A 21,919-nucleotide genomic window follows, 5' to 3' on the forward strand; every position below is an offset into this window, starting at 1 on the left:
GGCTGCGGCGGCGTCGCGAGGTGGCGGGGAAACCGCCGGCTCTGGAGCTGTGCTCTTCGCTCCCCCTGCGCTTGTGTAACGCCGGTGCTGACAGGTGGAGCTTTGAGCACTCCGGGCTGGGCCTGCCCCGTCCGGGCTCGGAGGCCTCCGTAGGAGATCGGTGTTGTTGTAACTTGCCCGCAGAAAATACGGAAAAAGTGAGCTGTAGTAAATAATCCGGTGACATAACCTTCTTGCAGACCACAGGAGAGAAATCCTTCTCAGTGCTGTCCTCCAGTTAAGAAAACGCTGCCCAGTAAAATGGACTTGTATAATTCTCAACTAGAAATAGCAACAGTTGAGTGTCTCGACAGATGCTGTATCAGTACAAGAGCTTCTTTACAATAGTTTCCTTACTTAGATTAGTACCATTTACTCCTTATACAAGAAGGCCAATTAGTACTCATGGTTTAATTTCAACAAACCACAACCAATTTGTATTTAGGACAGAAGTGAGATAATACTGAAAATACGACGCTAGTCTGTTGGTATATCAGGTACTCGGATTGTTTCTGAATCCCACTTGTTGCAAGAAAGCATGGCAACTGCTCTCAGGAACTTCTTTAAGCAGGTAACAAAACAGGTGTGACTGACAAGTCACTCTTAGTGTACCCAACTGATTCCTGTTTCTAAGGTAACCACTTTGGCATTGGCTAAAATTACGGGCAGGGTGAGTCCAGGTGGGGTGACTCTTATAAACAGGAAACAAACTTAGTTGGTAATAGTCTGGTCTGTTTCACCTTTGTTATTTTGATTCTTTCAGCCCTTTTGCTTATAAGTTCACTCTTAACTGTTGATGCCGTTGGCCTGGTGTCTCCAGACCAAACTGGCAGCCAGTTTGTTGCCTATCTGTATCTCCTTGGAGAAATACATTACCCTCTTTATTCTATATAGTGTTCCTAGGTTTTTGATTTATGCTGAAACAGCCACTCTTGGTGTTCAGCTGGAAGAGAAACTGTGGGAACATAACTTAGCAATAGAGGTCAATAATATTTTGTGTCCCTGTGATGGGACATAACTGAATCATGTTGGGCATTGTTATCACTGAGAATCATGGTTGAGGCCATCACTATTTTAGCCAGATTGCTCTCTTGTTCCATAAACATCCCCAATGTATTAATATTGCAGTTTTCTTTGAGTTTTGAAGTAGCATTTAGCTATTCTAAAACACATTTTGAATGGTAAAAAACCATGAAGCATTTAATAACAAGTCTCTCATTTTTTTCCCCTTCAGCAGAAACTTTATTCTGGAGTTCTTGTCTGAAGGAGAACTGGGAAGTGAGAGTTTCTTGTTTTGTTGTTTTTGTTTTTTTTAACAGTCCAGGTTGAGATGTGGAAATGCTGAAGCAGCCATGTCATGTTTGATGCATATCTCATGTATTTGAGGTAGATTCCAAACTGCAGCTTCACTGGCCTGAGTCTGTAGGAACAACTTAGGTGCTGAAAACTGAAGTTACTGTGTCTAATCATCTCTCGACTTCCACTTTACTGGAATTGGGTGCAGCTTTCCAGTGTATGGAATGTTCAGGTCTCTTTTCTGTTTGTAAACACCTGAATTTGAACTGGTCAAATGAATTGGGAGCTTATTTTACTGCTAATGTGAATTTCACTCTGGGGTTTTTCCCTCGGTAGATTTCAAAGTGTTAAACATCCTGAAATATAAAGTACAGAATGATTCAAAACCACCTTTCTCCCTTGGATTGCTCCCAGTGTCAGCCTTCAGAGGGGTGTGCTGCCCTTCCATGTTTTGTCTTTGGTCATGGGTTTAAAAAAGGGTAAGGGACTGTTCTGGAGAGCAGGTTTAGCACTGGTCCCTTTAGCATGTTTCATGTGATGTTTTGTGACAGGAGTTTAGAACCTAATCAGCAGACACATTGCTGTTTGTGTCACTTGATCTGTTTTATCCTCCACATGCAGCACATGTGCCCTGAACATACAACTCCACATACAACTCCTGAAATCCAGTGGCAGTAGTTACTTACTTCTGAAAAATGCTGAAAAAATGATCCAAAGTTAGCTTAAAGTAATTTTGAAAGTACTTTGTAGTGGTGTTTCTGAATTCATGGAAGATTTCAGGTTTGTCAACTTCACCGTCAAGGCTTAGTTACTCTAGTGATTTCTGGTTATTAGGGAGTGTCTTTGGTCACACCTGATGGGTGGTTTCATATTGCCCACTCTATTTTGTGATCTTTGGATTCTTGCCTGAAATTTTATTGCATTTATGTTTTAATCCAACAGAAATCTGGTCTTGAAAAAAGAGCTACTGAAATAGATGCCAAATGTCTTTTGCCGATGGGCTGTTGTTTCCCTTAGGAAGTGCTCAGGGTGTGTAATGCTGTAGAATTTGGTAAATATTTTTTATCTCTTTAAAATGGGTTATGTTGTACAATGTAAAATAGTAATATTGAAAGAGCTCCTGTGTCCTGTGCTGGGTATATTAATCCATTACTGTATAATAGGTTCTGTGGCTGAAAGTAGATAATTTTGCCAGATAATCTGAATTTTTTTTATAAACTCCCTGTGGCTGAGGCCTGACTTGCCTGAACCTGGCAGGTTTGTCCCACAGACTGAAAGCTTCCTGAATTGTTGAGGCCAGTGTAGGGAGATTCGTTCCCACTAAGGGTATATGGATCTAAAAATAAAGTCTGCTTCACATAGCATTCATAGCTTCCTTAATCAGTGCTGTAGTAATTGAATTTTAGTCTTGCACTGAATGACCAAAGAGGTACCTGAGCAGTTCTGCTTTGCAAACAAGGCTCCCTTGGTTACTCTGTACTCTCCTGAGTTAGGTGCCTCATTTGAACTTCTGAAGTGCTGTTAATGTTGTGTCCGGGGGAGCTGTCAGGTTTGCTGTGTGCTGGGATACACACAGTGCAAACCATATGTTTAGAACATAAGTAGGAAGCTGTTTCGTCAGCTATTGTGTTCCTTGAGTCTCTGTGTTTGCTCAGGCTCTTCCTTGAAAGAAAAAATCCATGTTGCCTTCAGCTTGGATTGTCCAGTGGCACTGCCAGATTTTGCAGTTGGAAGGTGGCAAAGCTTGTTTTGCTTCTTTGCAATCAAAGCATTCCCTGCTTTTTTGGAAGACAAGAGATGCTAATAGGAGGGTGGGATGGTCAGTGTGTGGTATGGCAGCAGGGAGGTTGAGCCCAACTCGAGAATTTCAGTACTAAAACTCCTGAGTTTAGGTGGAGTAGGTGTGATTCCTGTGCTGTTTGTATTGGTATGATGAAAAATGCCCAGAGAAATGTGGTTTTTCTTCCTAGGGCCCTGAAAGGCAAACTCTGAAATTCTGTTACTGCCTTAAAAATTGGCCAAGTTGAAGTTTCGTGTTATGTCCTGTAGGCTGTTCAAACAGCCTGTGAGTTCTCCAGGCTGGTTGCTGTGAGCTGGTGCTCTGATGGGGCTGAATTCCCCTTGCTGACTGCTGGTTTTAGTAAGTGCAGGTACTGTGCTGAGGTCTGTGTGCTTGATTCTTAACAAATGCTTTTCAGAAGCTTTATATTGGTCATGAATGTTAAACCCTTCAAGTAAGATTGTCTTGGAAGGCATGTACTTGCCAAACCCAGTGACATTTTCTAGGTTATTCCAAAAGAGGAGTTTAAAGGTTATTAAAAAAAAACCAAAAGAACAGGTCCTGTACTACTGAGAAATCTTTTTAAACTTCTGTGCCAGTCCTCCCTTCTAGATGTTCCACAGTCAGTGGCCTTTTAAACCTTTATATATAAAGGTAATTACTTCTAGCTTGTCAGATGTACTAAAAAGAAATGGAAGTTTTGTGTAATTCTTCTCACTGCAGTTTTAGACATGCTCTGAAATTCTTTTAGAGACCGACTGCCTTGTCATTGAAGAATACTTTCAGTATTACTGCTAGAAAATTTGTTCTTTGTGAGATGTAAGCTTTATTGCATAAGAAGGATCTTGCATACCTTCATTGAGTAGTCGGGGTTTTCTTTGGCATACTGAAAGTCTGCAAGTCAGTTGATTTTATTTTTCTTACAAATAATTTACCCATATATTTGTGCAATATAATAAATTTTTTCAAACGGCAGAATGATCTTCATTGCCTCTGGTAGGATTTGTTGCTCCTGATCTTTTGAAGTATAAGGTATGGTTCCAAATGTAAGCAAGTGAAAACCTTTGTGTAAAGGGAGATGGGAAGAAGAGTTCTGCTTGCACCCAGCACAGCCTGTTCACTTGCTCTGTGCTGCTGGGTGCTGGCAGAGGGAGGCCCGGCATGGGAGCTGTGCTGCTGCAGGAACGCTCCCTGGGCTGGTTCCTCAGTTCCTCGTGCCAGGCCAACACATCACCCCAGCCATCCATTCCCATGATGAGTCACAAATCGTGTGCTGCTGGTTTTTGCCATGGAGAGCCAAGACCACAAAGCAATAGTTTTTGTTCTGAAAAAGGGATCTTCAGACTCTTGGCATGAGGCCCAGTGACCTTTGTTTTGATCAGGTACAGCTCTCAAGCAGTGGCTCTCCGGCTTGATTCTACCTTTGACAATGCCCAGTGCTGCTGCTCAGAGTAGCTTGGGGCTTCGTTTGACGCTCCCCACACTGTTGGATATGCAGGACTTGCTTTGGGATGCGATTTTGTCACACTGGCAATCTGTAATTTAACAGATGAGATGTCAAGTGCCAAGTTTTGTGTTGTCATAGAAATTTATTAAGCTGGCAAGCTCTGCTGTTGTAGCTCACTGGAAAGCTGTTTCAGTATAAGCCAAATGTTAGGGTTAGTTTATTGCAGTTCTTTGTGTGTTGCTCATTGCTTGTTTTGGTATACCAGGGTTGAGGCAATACTGCCTGGATGTACTGGGGCAAAATATAGCAGAGATGGTAAAAGTATGTTTTTTATATTAGTTTATGATGGATGCTTTGAATGATTCTGACCTCTGATTGTTGCTGTATATCTAGTTCATTATTAATCTCATTTTCTTCTTTCTCATGGTGCTGAAAATCATTCTTCTGATTGAGCTGTTTGCTGGCTCTTTCAGACTGCAAAATGCAGAAACAAAAGTGGTTGGGTAGTGTAAAAACAACAGAGCTTGTGTTGTGAAAACTCAATACTACTTCATTTTCTTTGTGAACATAGTTATGTGACATTGCTACAGAACTTAAATCTAATTGAATACTGTTTTTCAGGTGCCATGTTTCAGAACAGACAAAGACAACTGAGAAAGAAGAGCTGAAGCAAGTAACACAGAAACAGATAAAGACTCACTGGGGGAAAAAAAATTGACCTGTCTCTGAGGTGACTAAAGGGGAATAATGGTGATTTTGCGCCGGGCTCGGCCGCCTGCTTCCGCCCCAACCAGCAATGAATCTTGACTCGCTCTCGCTGGCCTTGTCTCAAATCAGCTACCTGGTGGACAATTTAACCAAGAAAAACTACCGAGCCAGCCAGCAGGAAATACAGCATGTAAGTAAAGTGATATGGTCCTACAAAATAAACTTTGTAAAGAGAACTGGAATTTCTCTTCTCGTTTATATTTGTACTCTGCCATGCTCTTGTAAATGTTACTGTTTGCTGTTTTCTGTGGTGTTGGGAACTGCAGGGTGTGTCTGATAGTCCTGCTGGTTCATCTGCCAAGTCATGGAATACAGCTAAGAGCTGAGACCAGTATTAACTTTGTAGCTGAATATCAGGGTTAACTGCTGCTCCTGGAGGGTGGCATGAAAAGCTTTTCTGACTTCTCCAGGTTAAATCTCTCCAGTTTGGCCATTCAATAGAACACTGATTGGGAAGGAGAGGAAAACGTATACATTCAGTGTTCAGAGTTGTTGCACTGAAAGCCTGAGTATGTTGTAATTTACCTCTGAATGTTCTCTCCTCCCTTGATGGAAGTTTTTTTTCCTCTTTTCATTCAATGACTCATGGCTTGGTTGTGAAGCTGAGCTGACTGTCTTGGCCCTGGGTTTTCAGAAGGCAGGCAGAGTAACTGCATGTTGAGACCCAAATATCTATGATTAGGGCAAGAATTCTGTTTTAACTGACCTTTTTAAAAATAGCTCTGACTTGCAGGGTGGACTGAAAAGCATTATCTGCAGAGGAGTGCTTAGGAGGAAGTGAATGCTACTGAACTAGTTTTAGAAACTGGTTTAGTTCAGTTCCCAGCAGACAGCTGGGCCACTCAGTGTTGAGGGTTTTTCACGCAGCAGTGCAATCCTGCAGCGATTTGAATCAGATTAGAAGGCCAGAGTGCTTAAGCAGTGAGTTTCTGTAACATTTGATGTCTTTAAAAGTACATTCATTTGTTATCTTGAGGTGAGAAGAGTGATTTCAGCAGTATTGGTTTTTCAAGTGTAAGATGGAATGGGTCTCTTGTAACTTTTTTAAGTTTCTCATGTTTTTGCAAGTTCAGTACTCTGGGGCTCGTTTGGGATCATGCTGTCCTTTTGATCACTGTTAGTTTCAACAGATGGTTTTTGCAGCAAGGTGTGACTAAAGCATGACTTGATTAGGGAGAAGATGTGGTTGATCTGCCATTCACTTGGGGCATAGCTCTCTAAAACAGGGCCAGATTGTTCCTTACCCGGGCTCGGCCGCCTGCTTCCGCCCCAACCAGCAATGAATCTTGACTCGCTCTCGCTGGCCTTGTCTCAAATCAGCTACCTGGTGGACAATTTAACCAAGAAAAACTACCGAGCCAGCCAGCAGGAAATACAGCATGTAAGTAAAGTGATACGGTCCTACAAAATAAACTTTGTAAAGAGAACTGGAATTTCTCTTCTCGTTTCTATTTGTACTCTGCCATGTTACTGTTTGCTGTTTTCTGTGGTGTTGGGAACTGCAGGGTGTGTCTGATAGTCCTGCTGGTTCATCTGCCAAGTCATGGAATACAGCTAAGAGCTGAGACCAGTATTAACTTTGTAGCTGAATATCAGGGTTAACTGCTGCTCCTGGAGGGTGGCATGAAAAGCTTTTCTGACTTCTCCAGGTTAAATCTCTCCAGTTTTGGCCATTCAATAGAACACTGATTGGGAAGGAGAGGAAAACGTATACATTCAGTGTTCAGAGTTGTTGCACTGAAAGCCTGAGTATGTTGTAATTTACCTCTGAATGTTCTCTCCTCCCTTGATGGAAGTTTTTTTTCCTCTTTTCATTCAATGACTCATGGCTTGGTTGTGAAGCTGAGCTGACTGTCTTGGCCCTGGGTTTTCAGAAGGCAGGCAGAGTAACTGCATGTTGAGACCCAAATATCTATGATTAGGGCAAGAATTCTGTTTTAACTGACCTTTTTAAAAATAGCTCTGACTTGCAGGGTGGACTGAAAAGCATTATCTGCAGAGGAGTGCTTAGGAGGAAGTGAATGCTACTGAACTAGTTTTAGAAACTGGTTTAGTTCAGTTCCCAGCAGACAGCTGGGCCACTCAGTGTTGAGGGTTTTTCACGCAGCAGTGCAATCCTGCAGCGATTTGAATCAGATTAGAAGGCCAGAGTGCTTAAGCAGTGAGTTTCTGTAACATTTGATGTCTTTAAAAGTACGTTCATTTGTTATCTTGAGGTGAGAAGAGTGATTTCAGCAGTATTGGTTTTTCAAGTGTAAGATGGAATGGGTCTCTTGTAACTTTTTTAAGTTTCTCATGTTTTTGCAAGTTCAGTACTCTGGGGCTCGTTTGGGATCATGCTGTCCTTTTGATCACTGTTAGTTTCAACAGATGGTTTTTGCAGCAAGGTGTGACTAAAGAATGACTTGATTAGGGAGAAGATGTGGTTGATCTGCCATTCACTTGGGGCATAGCTCTCTAAAACAGGGCCAGATTGTTCCTTACCCTTCAGCCAGGCCTCTTAGCCTCACTGTGGTGAAAAGGATGAGAGACTGGGACCTGGTCTGTGGAAATGGCTGGATTGTCTATGGTTATAAAGCAGATCTAGAATTTCAAAGCTAAATTCCTAAAATCTTAATCCCTTGTCTTTTTTGTTTTTAAATTTTATTTTCCTGGAATTGCTTTACTTTTGTGGTTGCTGGTACAATATTTCTTTAGTTGAAGAGAATGTATGTGCTATAATTCTGTCTCTTGGTACACTGCTTGGGGTAAATTTTTGGCATGATTCACTCTGTTTTACAAAGTTTCCATCTAAGCACGTGGAGTTGTAGAAATTCATACTTGGAGTTGTTCTTGTCTCAAACTGACCAAAATGACACTCCTGTTTAAATACGGCACTCGAGTGTAACAGTGGCAAGGCTTGAGGAACTAATTTCTGTTTAAATATGTTATCAGTAGTCATTTAATATAGCTGTGCTTAAAGAAATGGAATGTATGTTTAAAAAACTCAGAAATATTTTATGCATTTGTCAGGCACAAATTCTAAACCATTACTTCCTCTGAAGTGAGTTTTTGTGGTCTCCTTGTCTTTAAGTGGTAAGGAGAGCCTGATTGGAGGGGAGGAAAGGGCTTTGTGGATGGGTTTATCTAGGAAAGCAAAAGTTTTTGGATGTAGAAAAACAGAGTTATTTTTGTCTCATCCTGTATTTGCCCAAACACATTACCTGATAAATCCAAATACGTGTGGGTCAAGCTTTATCCTAAATCACAGACTGGTTGAGAATGGAAGGGACCTGTGGAGGTCATGTGGTCCAGCCTCCTGCTCAAACAGTCACTTAGAGTGGGTTGCCCAGAAATATGTCTGGGCAGTTTCTGGGTACCAACATGGATGGTGACTCTACAACCTTTCTGGGCAGCCCTTGTCAGTCCTTGGTGACCCTTGCAGTAAAAAAATAGTATTTTTGATCTGATTTTATGACTGGATGCACTGTCATGTAAATGTGTATCAAGGCTGCCAATACAAAGGTTTCTTTCAGCTCTTTCTTCAGGAAAACTGGCAATTCTCATTGCTCGTTTCCTGGAAGAGCTTTTTTGGGAATGTAGTTAGAATTGAAATATGATACACTGCACTTTTAGCCTTCTCTTCCCTTCCTTCCTGTATGTTAAATTTTCAAATTATTGTCCTCTGGAAGATACCTCAGTGCAAGGAAGCAATCTACTTCTGATGCAGGCAGTTGTGTGGATGGCTTTAGTATTACAGTTTTCTTTGGCACCTGATTACTTTGATGAATTCACCTTGGTCACGCAGCACCAGGCAGCTTCTTAGGAAATTGATCCAGCTTTATGTCAGTCTTGTTACCACATCCAGATCTTTGTATTTGATTGTGACTGCCTGAACAAACTGCCTGTTTTCTGAAGCCTGAGCTAGGTAGTAGGATTTGCTGTTAATTCAGGTTTGCTGCCTTTTGCACCAGTCTGAGCATCTTCCTAATCCTGGGGTATGGCTGCCTTCAAAGGCCCAGCTGTCACCACAGCTGGGCTGTTTACTCTGGACTGACATACCACAGGCATGTGTTTTATAGCCTCTGGTCAAGAAGCAGAGCTAGATTCAACTTGGAAGTTTTTTTTCCAGCAGTACAAAACTTGGCAGCCACTGGACTCAGCAGGCTCTGAGGGAAAGGGAAGCATAGTGCCAGATAACAGTAGAAAAATTGAGATGAAAACAGTCAAACATCAGAGCCCTAGCAGACAGAGCCTAAAGCAACCCTGTTTGTCTTTTTGCACAAAGAAGCTACTGGCAAACAAGGACATTCATGACTGGTGAAGCAGTGGGCTTGGTGTAGGCAGTCAGACCAGAGGCAGAGCTGCAGATTTTTGCTGGCACGTTTGTGTCTCTCCTGCAGCTAGAAAAGGGAAAACAGTGGGAAAAATGTTAGTAGATGAAGGCTGGATTTGTTATTAGCCACTACTGTTTGGCCAAAGAGGCAAGCTGCTGTTGATTGGCTTCACATTTCTGACAGTATGGATTATATTAAAAACAAGTAATGCTGTCCACTTGGTTGGGGTGTAAAGAAAGGAGCAAGTTCTGAAACAGTCTGCAGCTGTTTCAGACAACAAGCTGATGAGCTGGTCTGTAGCTAAGAGTTAGCTCTTAGGGGTAGGGGATGCAAACAAAAATGTAATATTGTTAAGATGTAGTAGTGAGTGAAAGGTGTTGTAAGTCAGCAAATGCAGATCACTCATTGCACAGGTGCTGTCCCAAGGCTGTTTTCTTGCAGAGTTAGGCACTGGAGCTGTGGAAAAAATGGGGAAAAGTGAGGCCATGGACTGTGTGGATTCTGGGCTGCTTTGATGGCAGAATCCTGAGGGTAACTTGAAAACCCCTTTTTACTTAGCTTTGTAAGAATAACACCCCTGGAATGCATGGCTTCTGTGTCAGTGACTTGTGTTTAGATTCTTTGTTTCTACTTCTTATTTGCAAATAGAGTTAATGATGTGGTTTCTGGGTTACTGATTAAAAGGAACGTTTATAGCAGTTTTGTTGAAACTGTTGATGATTTGACTACTAGCAGTACTGCTGTATCCATGGTGCTAGACCCAGATCTTGCTCTGTAATGACTGTTTGCTGTTTTTTTGATACTTTTTTTCCAGATTGTGAATAGGCACGGTCCCGAGGCAGACAGGCATTTACTACGCTGTCTATTCTCGCACGTGGATTTCAGTGGCGATGGTAAAAGTAGTGGCAAAGATTTTCATCAGGTACAGTTTACACCAACATGTCTGTTTATTAATTTTGATTGTTAAAAATCTGCTGTGGGATTTCATCCAGGTCAAGCACAAAGGCAGCATAGAAGCAGTAGATTAAAATAAACTTATTTTCTGGTTATATGGCCTTTCAACTGCAAGCACTTTTTGCCAATCCTCAGAATAATATCTGACTTATAATCTCTTGCTCTGGGAAAAAACAGGTTGCATCCATACAAGTGCTGCTTTTACCAGATGCAGTGCTCTAGTCTGAAAGCCTTTCGGTGTATTTTAAGAGTTTGTCCAAATCCATTAACTGACATTTCTGGTGCTGACTTTGTCTATTGGCAGGGCTGTTTTCATCCTTAAGCAATTTTGCCGCAGACTTTTTAGCTCCTAACCATGAATCAAATACACTTGAGTTGTCTGTTGCAATGTGTGAGGATGTTTACAGAAAGCAAAACATTGCACATGTGATGGAGAATGTTTCATCACTTTGTCAGTCTTAAAAGCAAAGCAAACCTGAGGAAAGCTTGAATGAAAGGAAGTTAGTTGATGTTAGAGAGAATTTGAGCACTTACATAAGTATTTATCTTTTAGTTTTTCTGTACACAGTGCACAGTACTTTATTTTTATTGTCCTGTTACAAAACTCTGAATCTTCAAGTTATCTTGTTCTTTTCAGACTCAATTTCTGATCCAGGAGTGTGCGTCGCTGATTACAAAACCAAACTTTATCTCGACGCTGTCGTACGCCATTGACAATCCCTTGCACTATCAGAAGGTTTGTATGCTTCTTGAAGGGGATCCCAGTGTCAGAAACTGCACTGAATTGGTCTCTAGGAAACCAGCTAGTTTTCCCTTGTAGTAAATTTTTCAAAACCTGAGCTTGCCTGGTTGGTGTGTTTTTGGTTTTTTTTTGTTAAACTAAGCGAGTTAGTCAATCACTCAGAATGACTGCAAACTTAATTTTAATAAATCTAATGTTGGTACTTCATGGCTTGTTTATGGCACCAGAACCAAAACAAATAATCACTGCTTCTGTTTCTTTCAATACGAAAGACATGATAGTGGTTAATAGTGGGATATATGGAAGAAGCTTTTAGAGAAAATGTATCAAAAAGTAGTTGGAAAGGTGTTTAGCCATAGAAGGTTTGTGTTAACCTGCTGCAGAATAGTTACTAGTATTCCAAGCTTGCAAATAGACTTTAGATAGTCTGACACCATTACAAATGAGATTAATCACAAAACTTTCATGTTATTCTTCTTCCCTATTTCAGAGTCTAAAGCCTTCACCCCATTTATTTGCCCAATTGAGTAAAGTCATCAAATTAAGTAAAGTTCAAGAGGTAGGTGAATGCTTACTTCAAATTTTTTTTTTTTTTTACATTGCAAATTAGAAAGGATAAGGTCCCCTTACTGTGATTGTTTTTGTTTGTAGGTGATTTTTGGTCTGGCTTTACTGAACTCTTTCAGCTCAGATCTGCGAGGTTTTGGTAAGTTTTCTAAAGTACTGCAGGCAGGGACAGCCTTTTTCAGCAGTGTGCTTTCTAGATGGGTAGATGTGTGCCTGCCTGACCTGACCTTGCAATTAGTTGTGCCATTGGGAGGAGCAATAGATGACACAGTCATCTTGTGTGAAGTTGAAGGACTGTTTCATTAATGACTTGCTTGATAATGAATCAAATTGGGGTATTGTGATATCTTAAATTGTAGTTGTCCATTAATATTTGAGTTCTCAGGTATGAGATTTCTATTTAAATCTAAACTGTTGTGGCCTGTGGTAAATAAACTCAAATTAAGAGAATGGTACCTAGCTAAAAGAATCTAATATTAAAACAGAATCCCAGGTTTTGACTCTAACCTCTTCTGTTTCCAAAAGCTGCCCAGTTTATCAAACAGAAACTCCCGGATCTTTTGCGCTCTTACATTGACGCAGACGTCAGTGGAAATCAAGAAGGTGGCTTCCAAGATATTGCAATAGAGGTCCTGCACCTTCTCCTCTCCCATCTCCTCTTTGGGCAGAAGGGAGCCTTTGGGGTAGGACAGGAGCAGATTGACGCTTTCCTCAAAACATTACGTAGAGGTAAGTGGTGCTGTTCAGGAAGCCTGACCAAATGCAGACTTTGAGATGAATTTTCATGTCTTGCTGTCAGTGCAGAGTGCTGAAGTGATGGGGACTTGCTGACTTAGAACTCAGTAGATTTTCATAGTTCTAAACTGACAGAAAAGTACCACTGTTCTGTTTACTTTCAATGAGCAGTAACGTGATCTCATGTTCTTGAAAAGTTTTGATGAATAAACATTGAGTAAGGGATATTCAAGTCTGTGTTTGCTTGTATGGCATGGTATTTGTGAATTTAACTAAAGCAGCTCAGTGCACTGTAGTTGAAAACCCTCTAACAGAGTAAGGAACATAAATTTCAAACAGGTGCATTTTAAGCATTGCTTTATTATATTAGATGCAGATCTATGAGGAAGCACTAGAACAGTGAGGGAGGTACTTCTCACTTGAACTCTGGCTCATTTCCTGAAAACTACCATTGTAGTCTGTTCCTTCCTAATACCAGTGTTTGCTGTAAACCCATCACAGTAGGGAGGATTTGCACTCAAGATGATAATTGAACTTAAACCACTCCTTCATTCTGCACAGACCTAGAGGAAGCTACCATTTGTACAAGAGCAAAATATTTGTTCTACTTTTTTAAATATAGCTTCTTAGTTCATATGTATTTTAATAAAGATTAGTGTGTTAGCTTGTGTAATACCTGACACTTTGCTTTGGGATAGTGGGCACTCTTCTTGGAACAGCCCTAGAGGGTATGGAGATGTTCTATGTCAATGGTGCTGTCTCAGGAAGGCCCTCCCACAAGGTGGCTTTGCTGCTGCTCTCCACTGTGAGCAGAACTCTGATCCACAGATGTGATCCTCTCATTACTAGTCTCTCTTAAACTTTGCCTGCCAGGAAGGAAAAAATGAGTATTTACTCTTTCTATGCTCAAGTGCCTGGCTTAGTTTTGCTACATTTCTTGGACTTGGTAGCAGATCCTTTGTTTCCTCATATTTCCTGAGTTGGAGGAGTGGCTTTTGCTGGACTGCTGTATTGTTTCCTGCCCTGTGCTTTTTTTGGATAAGTGCTGTTAGTGACAATCTAGTTCTAAACTTACACCAGCACAGCTGCTGGCCTTTTGGGCAGCTGCAGAGCTGCTGTGAACCTGCACGAGCCTAGTTTAGTCTACATTCTTCTTCTCTAGGAATATCCCAGTGCCAGGAGAGAACTGAAAATGGGGTGGAGGGATGCTGCATCAGTGCTTTCTTGATTTCTGCAGTAGCAGGCCAGCTCTAGCACAGCAGTGGAAAATTTTTGAATGCTCTTTCACATGTAGCTGATGTTTTGACACTTTGTTACTCTTGCTTTTAGATTTTCCCCAGGAGCGTTGCCCTGTGGTGCTTGCACCACTTCTCTACCCTGAAAAACGGGACATTCTAATGGACAGGATCCTGCCTGATTCTGGAGGGATAGCCAAAACCATGATGGAGAGTTCTCTGGCAGATTTCATGCAAGAAGTTGGCTATGGCTTTTGTGCAAGGTTTGTAGGAAAATGTCATTTTCAAGCATGTAACTTTGGGTGGTGGTGGTTTTCTTTCTCATTTCTTGAGGTAAAAGGTAAAGAGCACTTTAACTACTAAAATAAGTAGAATCTTACCAAGTATTATGAGGTTGTTTATTTGAGTTCTGGTTGTGTTTTGCTTCCTTTTAATGTGTATTACATGCCTGTAGACACTGTGTGGAATTTCGTTATGGTAAGAAGTGCTACATAAGAGGATTCACATTGCTTTTGAAGGTTTCATAAGAATTTCACTATCACCCTTTAATAAATGAAAATGAAAGTGTCTGGGTAGACATAAATTCCAGCTGAATCCCACTAGAGTGTTGGAAGAACTTTGCTCTTGCAAAACTTAGCCTTCAGAATGAAGCTAACCTGCTTTTTTATAAGAAACATAAGGTAGAATTAAATTATTCTGTATTTCAAGAGAAAGACTATTGATTACTTTGGGAAGGTGATGAAATCTCAAAGGTATTAACATGAGTTTCTTTCTAAACCAAGAAGAAAAAACACTATGTGTTGGAAGATACCGAATTATTTCCTTTGTTAACACATGGCAGTTAATAAAACAGTTTCTATACTCGTGCTATATAAATCTTCCTAGCCTAGTTATGAAGTATATACAAAATGGAAAAAAAACTGCGAAAAAAGTCTTCAGTTCTGAAGTTGAAACTCAGGCATCTGCTCTTTGTTTTCTCTCTTGTCTCCTGGGAGGTTTTTGCTGGTGTCCTCTGCTCAGGGATGCCATGGTGTGTATCAGGCTGAAGGGCAAACGTTCACAGCCTACCTTTGAAGAGTGCATGTCAGCATTTTGAAATGTGCATTCTCAAAGCCTTTGTTTTGCTTTTAGGTAGCAGAAAACGTGAGTCTCTGAAGCTCTATATCACAGATCAGTAGTGGAAGTGCTTTTAAGCAAAAAGAGTGCTAAACCTACCCTGTGCTTTTGCTTTGACAGAGCATAGTCTGTGAAACATCTCAGTGACATCCTTGTCACTTCAGTACATCTGGCTTTGAACTGGAAACGTGGCACAGTGCATTTCATGGAAATAATTGCACAGATTGTCTAGAGTGTTTTTCTTCTTCATTGTCTTAGAATTTTGTTATGTTGGATCATTTGACTAATTTGACTGGAGTCTTATGTTGTGCTGCAGTGAAACCGGCTTTCCTCTAAGATCTCTGTGTTTTGTTGCATCTTAGTGTTGAAGAATGTCGCAACATAATCATGCAGTTTGGTGTTCGGGAAGTCACGGCTGCCCAGGTTGCCAGGGTTTTGGGGATGATGGCTCGAACTCATTCAGGATTGACAGATGGTATTTCATTACAAGTGAGTGGCCTGTTCTCCTGGGGATTATATTTCAGCAGAAGAAGGAGTTAAAATGCTGGCCTCTAGGAATTTAACAATTGCTTGTATTATTGAATACTTCTGACTGTTCTGCTGTAAATGTCTGTAATACTTTCATGAATGAACGATCCTCAAAGTGTTAAACTGATGTCATTACTAGTCTGAACTTCTGTTTGTACCTTTCTAGCGCAGGGAGTTCTGTAGCCAGTGGGTGTTGAGACTGCTTTATTTTTTACTAGTGTTTGATTCAGTGTATTTGACTTGCAGTCTATTTCGGCTCCTGGCAGTGGGATTTGGAGTGATGGCAAAGATAAGAGTGATGGAAGCCAAGCCCATACCTGGAATGTGGAGGTGTTGATTGATGTTCTTAAAGAGCTGGTAAGTCTTGTGAGCATCTTGGTCTTTCATATGGATAAAGCAGGGCATATCTCACTAAGATCATAAACCTTTTTAAGCTCCCCAGCAGCCTGAATAGCTTTGAATCTCTCTAAGTACTTAAATGCTGGGGTTTTCTCCCTCACGAACAAGAAAATTTTTAGGAATTCTGGGAAATGAAAGCTACTTGAATGGATAGCTTGGGTGCAGTTTGAGATTCATTCCACACTGCTTCCATGTATTCCAGCATGTGCTCTCTGAGGGTTTTTGTGTTTCAGTGTATTTATGACAGTGGAAAGTTTTGTGCATCAGAGACCTTGTTTTGGAAAACTTCTTACTGTAGGTATTAGTGATGAAAATGAAAGTATCTTTGTAGCTACTCATTCCAAAACTCCTCTTTATTACCTCTTAGGTATGATAGCACTATAGAAATAGGAAGATTTTTCCACTGCTTTATAAGCAGCAATTTTTGTAATGAACTCAGTTACACATGAGTACCATTTCCTTTGCTTGTCTTATATGGGATTTTTTCTGTATGTTCCCTATGCAGAAGTCACTGTTTTGTTTTTCTAAACCTTGGGCCATAAAATAGGTTTGTCTCTGGTGCTCACCTATCTCTGAAATGAGTGGTTTGTGTTCCATAATGGCCACAGTTTCCTCCAAGCTCCTTCATCAATATTGTTTCACACTGTTCCTGAAAATACATTGGGTGCTTTACAAGGTCTTGGAGGAGGAGCAAGAGGAGGAGCAAGTTCTTCTTGTCAGCAGATCAGACCCTTCTGGCTTTTATTGGAGGGTGTGGAAGCCTAGGAAAGGAGTAAAGTAATATGCTAAGAGAGGAGCTATATGTTTGGGTTGTGTAAAGAATTATTATTTAAATGTTTGGAAGGACAGACAGCTACTGTAGTGCTGGGGAAGTGCAATCTCACAGGGTAGTTTAAATCATTAACTTGCATCAAATTCTCACAACTATATAAATACATCTCTTTCTGAAACAAAACCCTTGCTTTCAGCTAAAAGTTGGGTGGATGTTAAGCTAGGTACAATACTGATGAAGAGGGGCTCTTTCAAGACAGTACTGAAGGTGGTAATGTGCAAAGCTCACAATCCTTGTTTGTCTGGTTGCAGAACCCTAGCCTGGACTTCAAAGTAGTGACGTATGAATTGGACCATCCAGGATTTCAGATTCGTGATAGCAAGGGCCTGCAAATTGTAGTTTTTGGTATCCAGAGAGGGCTGGGCATGGAGGTTTTTCCAGTTAATGCCATATACAGACCTTGGAAGCATGCAGAGGGCCAGGTATGTTTACCAACATTTTTGCTCTTTCTGTACAATATTTGCAAAATTCCTTAGTTTCTTGAATGATAAATGGAGATTAGTAGTGTGAATGTTTAGGTAATACTCATTTGAGACCTTGGCCTATAAGGCACAAGCCTCAGGTTTATTACAGAAGTACTGTGTGTGATTGACTGCACTGTGTGGGACATGATCACTTGCTGTGCACTGTGGCCCTGCCTTTGGCCCCAGCAGAGTTCTGGGGTGTAGTGCAGCTGAGCATGGAACTGCTGCTGCATGACAGTGCTCTGGAGTGCTTACCTGGTTACACAAAAAGGCCACAGCTTCTTGCAAACAAGTATCCTCATCATGTCTGTACCCATCATTCTCGAGTTCTAGAAGTGTGAGGTTCAGCCTTGCTTAAAATACACAGTGAAGCTTGGCTCGCCCCTGCTGCTTAGTTGATTTGTATAATTCTCAAAATGTGGCTCTTGATAAGCAGAAGGAACCCTGAAACTGTAATGTCTAAACTACTTCCAACATATTTTTTTATTCCAGCTCTCCTTCATCCAACATTCCCTCATAAACCCTGACATCTTCTGTTTTGCTGACTACCCTTGCCATACTGTTGCCACAGACATCCTGAAAGCACCACCAGAGGATGACAATCGAGAAATTGCTACATGGTAATAAACCTGCTCTCAACTGCTTCTCATACATAGAGTAAGATTAATTGTCTGGTCAAAGGTGGTTTTATCTTCATGCAACCAGATTTATTGTAGCTGTGTACATACCAGTAGGTCAGCCGTTAGTATTTGTGATGTTTGATTGGTGAAACTGTTCACAGTATCAGAACTTCCTGTGTACTTCCATAATACCTTGCTTTTGTTAGAGTCTTCAGCTTGTTTGGAGTTTGTCTGCTGATGTGTTTTGGCATATCCTGCAAGCTGAAAGGAGGGGACAGAGGGGGTGGTTTGAAACTTAAATCTGTCTTTCCCAGGATGATATTAGAGAAACTTGTATGAAAGAAGTCCTAAAATTTAATTAGTAAATGTATGTGGCTGTTGGTGAGTTACTGCATGAAGCTGACTGGTGTGACTTTGAGCTGACCTTTACACCCCTTTTTTGGGGTAACCATGTAGCTTTCAGTACAGATGCTTGCTTCTCTTTCAATTATACGACCCAGAATAGGGAATTGAAAGATGAGGAATACAAGTAAATGGGCAATGATCGCTTGTCTGTAAAGCAAGCAAAACAAGTAGAGTCTCTTCACTAACTTCCACAAGTGGGGACTCTAAGGTGTTTTAAAAAGTGTATTCCATTGCTGGAAGTGTGTTTCAAGTTCCATTATCCAAGTGACCCAGCTCAAGCTGAATTTCATCAACGTCAGCTTTCAGTTCCCTCTCCTCCCTAACATAACTAGGAGCTCCTAAGATCTTGAGTTACTTTTTATGGTTTCTTGCAGGCTTAATTGTACATAAGAGCTGCAGTGTCAGGTTGTATGCAGTGGGTGTTGCTTTGTATGTCCTTACAGTTGCTGCCATAAAATACTTGAATCCAGGATCCTGTAAACTTGCTGCTTGCTAACTTTGTGGGGGTTGTCTATTTGTTTTTTCTTCTCTTTTGTTAGGAAGAGCCTGGATTTGATTGAGTCTCTGTTACGATTGGCAGAAGTGGGGCAGTATGAACAGGTTAAGCAGCTCTTCAGTTTTCCTATCAAGCACTGCCCAGATATGCTGGTATTGGCCTTGCTGCAGATCAACACGTCCTGGCACACCTTGCGCCATGAACTCATCTCCACCCTCATGCCAATTTTCCTTGGCAACCATCCCAACTCGGCCATCATTTTGCACTATGCATGGCATGGACAGGTAAGTATTTTCACTGTAGTCTGTTCTTGTAACTTGAAAACTTGTTAAATGGGTTGAACAGTTACAACAATGTTTGTATTGGTTTATGAACTGATCAGTTTAAAACCCAAGAGGTAAATGATTCATGGTTTATGCAAAGTAATGGGATGTCTCTTCCCTGACTTGAAGCAAACTGTTATGGTTTGGTTTTCAATAATATTCACTGAGAAAATATTCCTGGAAAAGTACAGAGACTGAAGTTAAGTTTGACCTTTTAAACCTTTAGCTTTAAACAAAGTTGACCCAGTTTTATTTTAAGAAAAAAGAAAAAAATGCGAAACCAAACAACCCAAAAGAAACCCCCAAACTCCTCACAACAGCATCACCTACCCCACCCCCTCAGCTCTCAACCTCACACATTTAAAGTGTAAAAACTTGAAGTAGTCAGAGGTGAGAAGGTTTAAACCAAAATAACCTCCTTTGTACTTGCCAAAAAGATGAAAACTATTCTAGACGTAAAGAAACTACCTGTTCCTGAAGTTTCCAGAGTCTGGGTGTTTTCTGAAAACTTGAGACTGGCTGCTGGGCTTTTTCCAGGAGAGCTTCCATGTAGAGATATGGTAGCAGTGTATGCAAATCCCATACTTCTAATAGATGTTTTGTTTGGTGTGGCCTTCATCATTGTGTGCATTAGTAGTTAAATGAACAGAAATCATGTGAAACTTAAAGTGGAGGAAGTCTCTGGGGCCGGAGGGAATCTTTATTAGCAAACATGTTTCCCTGTTCATCTAGAGTAGAGTTAATGCCATGAAGCTTGACCTCTGAGGTCATGCTGTGAATGTTTTATATTTTCCTGATGGAAGTCTTTAAATTGAAAGATGGGGGGTAGAATAGATGTGAAGTGCTTTTTGCATGTGGTCTTGAAATGGCAGAAGAGGCAATTTTTCCGCAGGGTAGGTGTGAGATCAGGGCACTGAATGATAATTGCCATGGGACATGGTGCTATTGCATGACGCTTTTCCTTTAAACAAAACCCTTGGTGCCATAAAAATGTTACTTGTGCTGTATTTTGAAATTGCTCCTTTATGAGCAATGATCTAGATACTGTGTTTTCCTTTTTAAAGTGTGGTACTGAATTTTCACTTCAGGACATCCTGTCAGACATAACATTTTGTAAATATTTGTGTAGTCTGAAAGTGATTTGCCTGTGATAGAGAGGAATTGGTCCTGGACAGTGGTAGGAAAGAGCTGGGGATGTATGTATCTACCACTTGCAGTCAGCTACATCGTTTAATTGTAGCTCCTGGGTAGTTCAGTTTTGCATAGAAAGAGTTAAAATCAGAAACAAGTTCTGAAGCTAAAGAGTAAATATGTTTGTATGTTAAGGTTTTTAGTTGTAAAACACCCTGTTGAATGTTCACATAATTGATTCTGTTACTAGAATCATGAAGTACAATCCTAATTTAATTCTCCTCAGGGTCAATCTCCTTCAATTCGTCAGCTTATCATGCATGCCATGGCAGAATGGTACATGAGAGGGGAGCAGTATGACCAGGCAAAATTGTCACGTATTCTTGATGTGGCGCAAGACTTGAAGGTGAGTTTTTCAAAATACTGCCATTCTTTTTTGTCTGATGCCTTATGCAGACTTGCTCATCTTTTAATGAAAGCTAAGCTTAACTTAGACTAATTTAGTAAAGATTACATTGTTTAGGCATGTCTGAATTTATTTGTGGCTGCTGTCCCTCATCATAAAAAAAAGCCTAGGTTCATGTGACTTAAAGTACTCTTCTGCTGTGTTGTGGTATCTGACTCCAGATGCTTCCAGCCTGTTCTATTGTGAGCCCAAGACATTGCACTTGGTATTTGCAGTGGGGTTGGTTATCATGGCTTAGCAGACAAGTACCTTGGGAAGCAGCACAGCAGAACTACTTGCTGCGTGAATGTAGTGTGAATCCAGGAAGAGCTTTGACTGTTTTATTGACCTTGAATATTATTGAAATGAGAATGTAGAAATTGTCAGATGTTTGTGTGAAGGTGGCACTGCTAAACATAGTGGAATGGAGATTTCTTGAGAATGCTACTAGTTCTTAGATTTTATACATTGACAAAAGACTGGAAGTTGTGACTAACTTCTTTGGGGCCTTTATTGCTTCCTAAAGTTAGGTGCAAAATAATTGTGTGTCTCAAAGTGCAAGAGCACCAGCTCAGTTTTGTAGTAGCAATTACAGTGTTCAGAGATGACCTCTTGGAGCAGATATATTCCAAGTATCTCTGAAGTGGTTGAGATCTGTTTGCAGGAGAATGCTAGGTTCTTCTGCTTAACTTTGTAGCAATATCACTTTGGTAGCTCTTGACCACTTGCTGGTGGTTTTTAATATCACAGAGGAATTTAAAACTGTCAGCACAAGGTCACTTCAAAGAAGGTGAAGTCATGATTTCAAATCAGAGCTCTTGCTTATTTGTCTCACAAGCGAGCTATAAGTGAAGTTGATAGTACCGATCTTTGTTGAGAAAGAAAGCATAGCAGCATGTCATAATAAGACCTCTTTACTAAAACATGTATGGGAACTAAAAAGAAAAGAAAGCAGAATGGGTATCTGTGTGTCTTCACTAGTAGTCTTCTGATTTTCTTTCTTTAGGCCTTGTCAATGCTGCTAAATGGTACTCCATTTGCCTTTGTTATTGACCTTGCTGCACTTGCCTCTCGACGGGAATACCTCAAACTTGACAAATGGCTCACAGATAAAATTCGGGAGCATGGGGTAAAGCAGGATTTTTCTCTTTATTTTTTTACTCTTGTCAGTGACTAACTTAAGTCACTTTAACAATTTTCTAAGTAGCGTTAAAGTTGTCAAAAGTGTCCATAGTCTGATAGTTCAACTTTTTTTACTGAACTATAGTAGCTTAGTGCAAT

The 21,919-nt window shown here is 40.7% G+C and overlaps 1 protein-coding gene across 1 annotated transcript in view; it reads left to right on the forward strand.

Annotated features, from left to right (window-relative positions):
* Positions 1 to 6,580: 6,580 nt before the first annotated feature.
* Positions 6,581 to 21,919, forward strand: part of CNOT1 (CCR4-NOT transcription complex subunit 1) — a 50,125-nt gene continuing 34,786 nt past the window's right edge. Inside the window, exons 1-14 of the mRNA XM_005422825.3 lie at positions 6,581 to 6,711; positions 10,461 to 10,568; positions 11,238 to 11,336; positions 11,833 to 11,901; positions 11,994 to 12,048; positions 12,435 to 12,638; positions 13,974 to 14,142; positions 15,358 to 15,484; positions 15,770 to 15,880; positions 17,006 to 17,176; positions 17,711 to 17,838; positions 18,783 to 19,023; positions 20,480 to 20,599; positions 21,645 to 21,767. Of these exons, the coding sequence (XP_005422882.1) occupies positions 6,610 to 6,711; positions 10,461 to 10,568; positions 11,238 to 11,336; positions 11,833 to 11,901; positions 11,994 to 12,048; positions 12,435 to 12,638; positions 13,974 to 14,142; positions 15,358 to 15,484; positions 15,770 to 15,880; positions 17,006 to 17,176; positions 17,711 to 17,838; positions 18,783 to 19,023; positions 20,480 to 20,599; positions 21,645 to 21,767 (1,827 nt within the window). The 5' untranslated portion in view covers positions 6,581 to 6,609. The remainder of the gene's footprint in view (positions 6,712 to 10,460; positions 10,569 to 11,237; positions 11,337 to 11,832; positions 11,902 to 11,993; positions 12,049 to 12,434; positions 12,639 to 13,973; positions 14,143 to 15,357; positions 15,485 to 15,769; positions 15,881 to 17,005; positions 17,177 to 17,710; positions 17,839 to 18,782; positions 19,024 to 20,479; positions 20,600 to 21,644; positions 21,768 to 21,919) is intronic.

Source organism: Geospiza fortis, unplaced genomic scaffold, assembly GCF_000277835.1.
Source record: "Geospiza fortis unplaced genomic scaffold, GeoFor_1.0 scaffold97, whole genome shotgun sequence".
In the NCBI taxonomy this organism is placed as follows: domain Eukaryota; kingdom Metazoa; phylum Chordata; class Aves; order Passeriformes; family Thraupidae; genus Geospiza; species Geospiza fortis.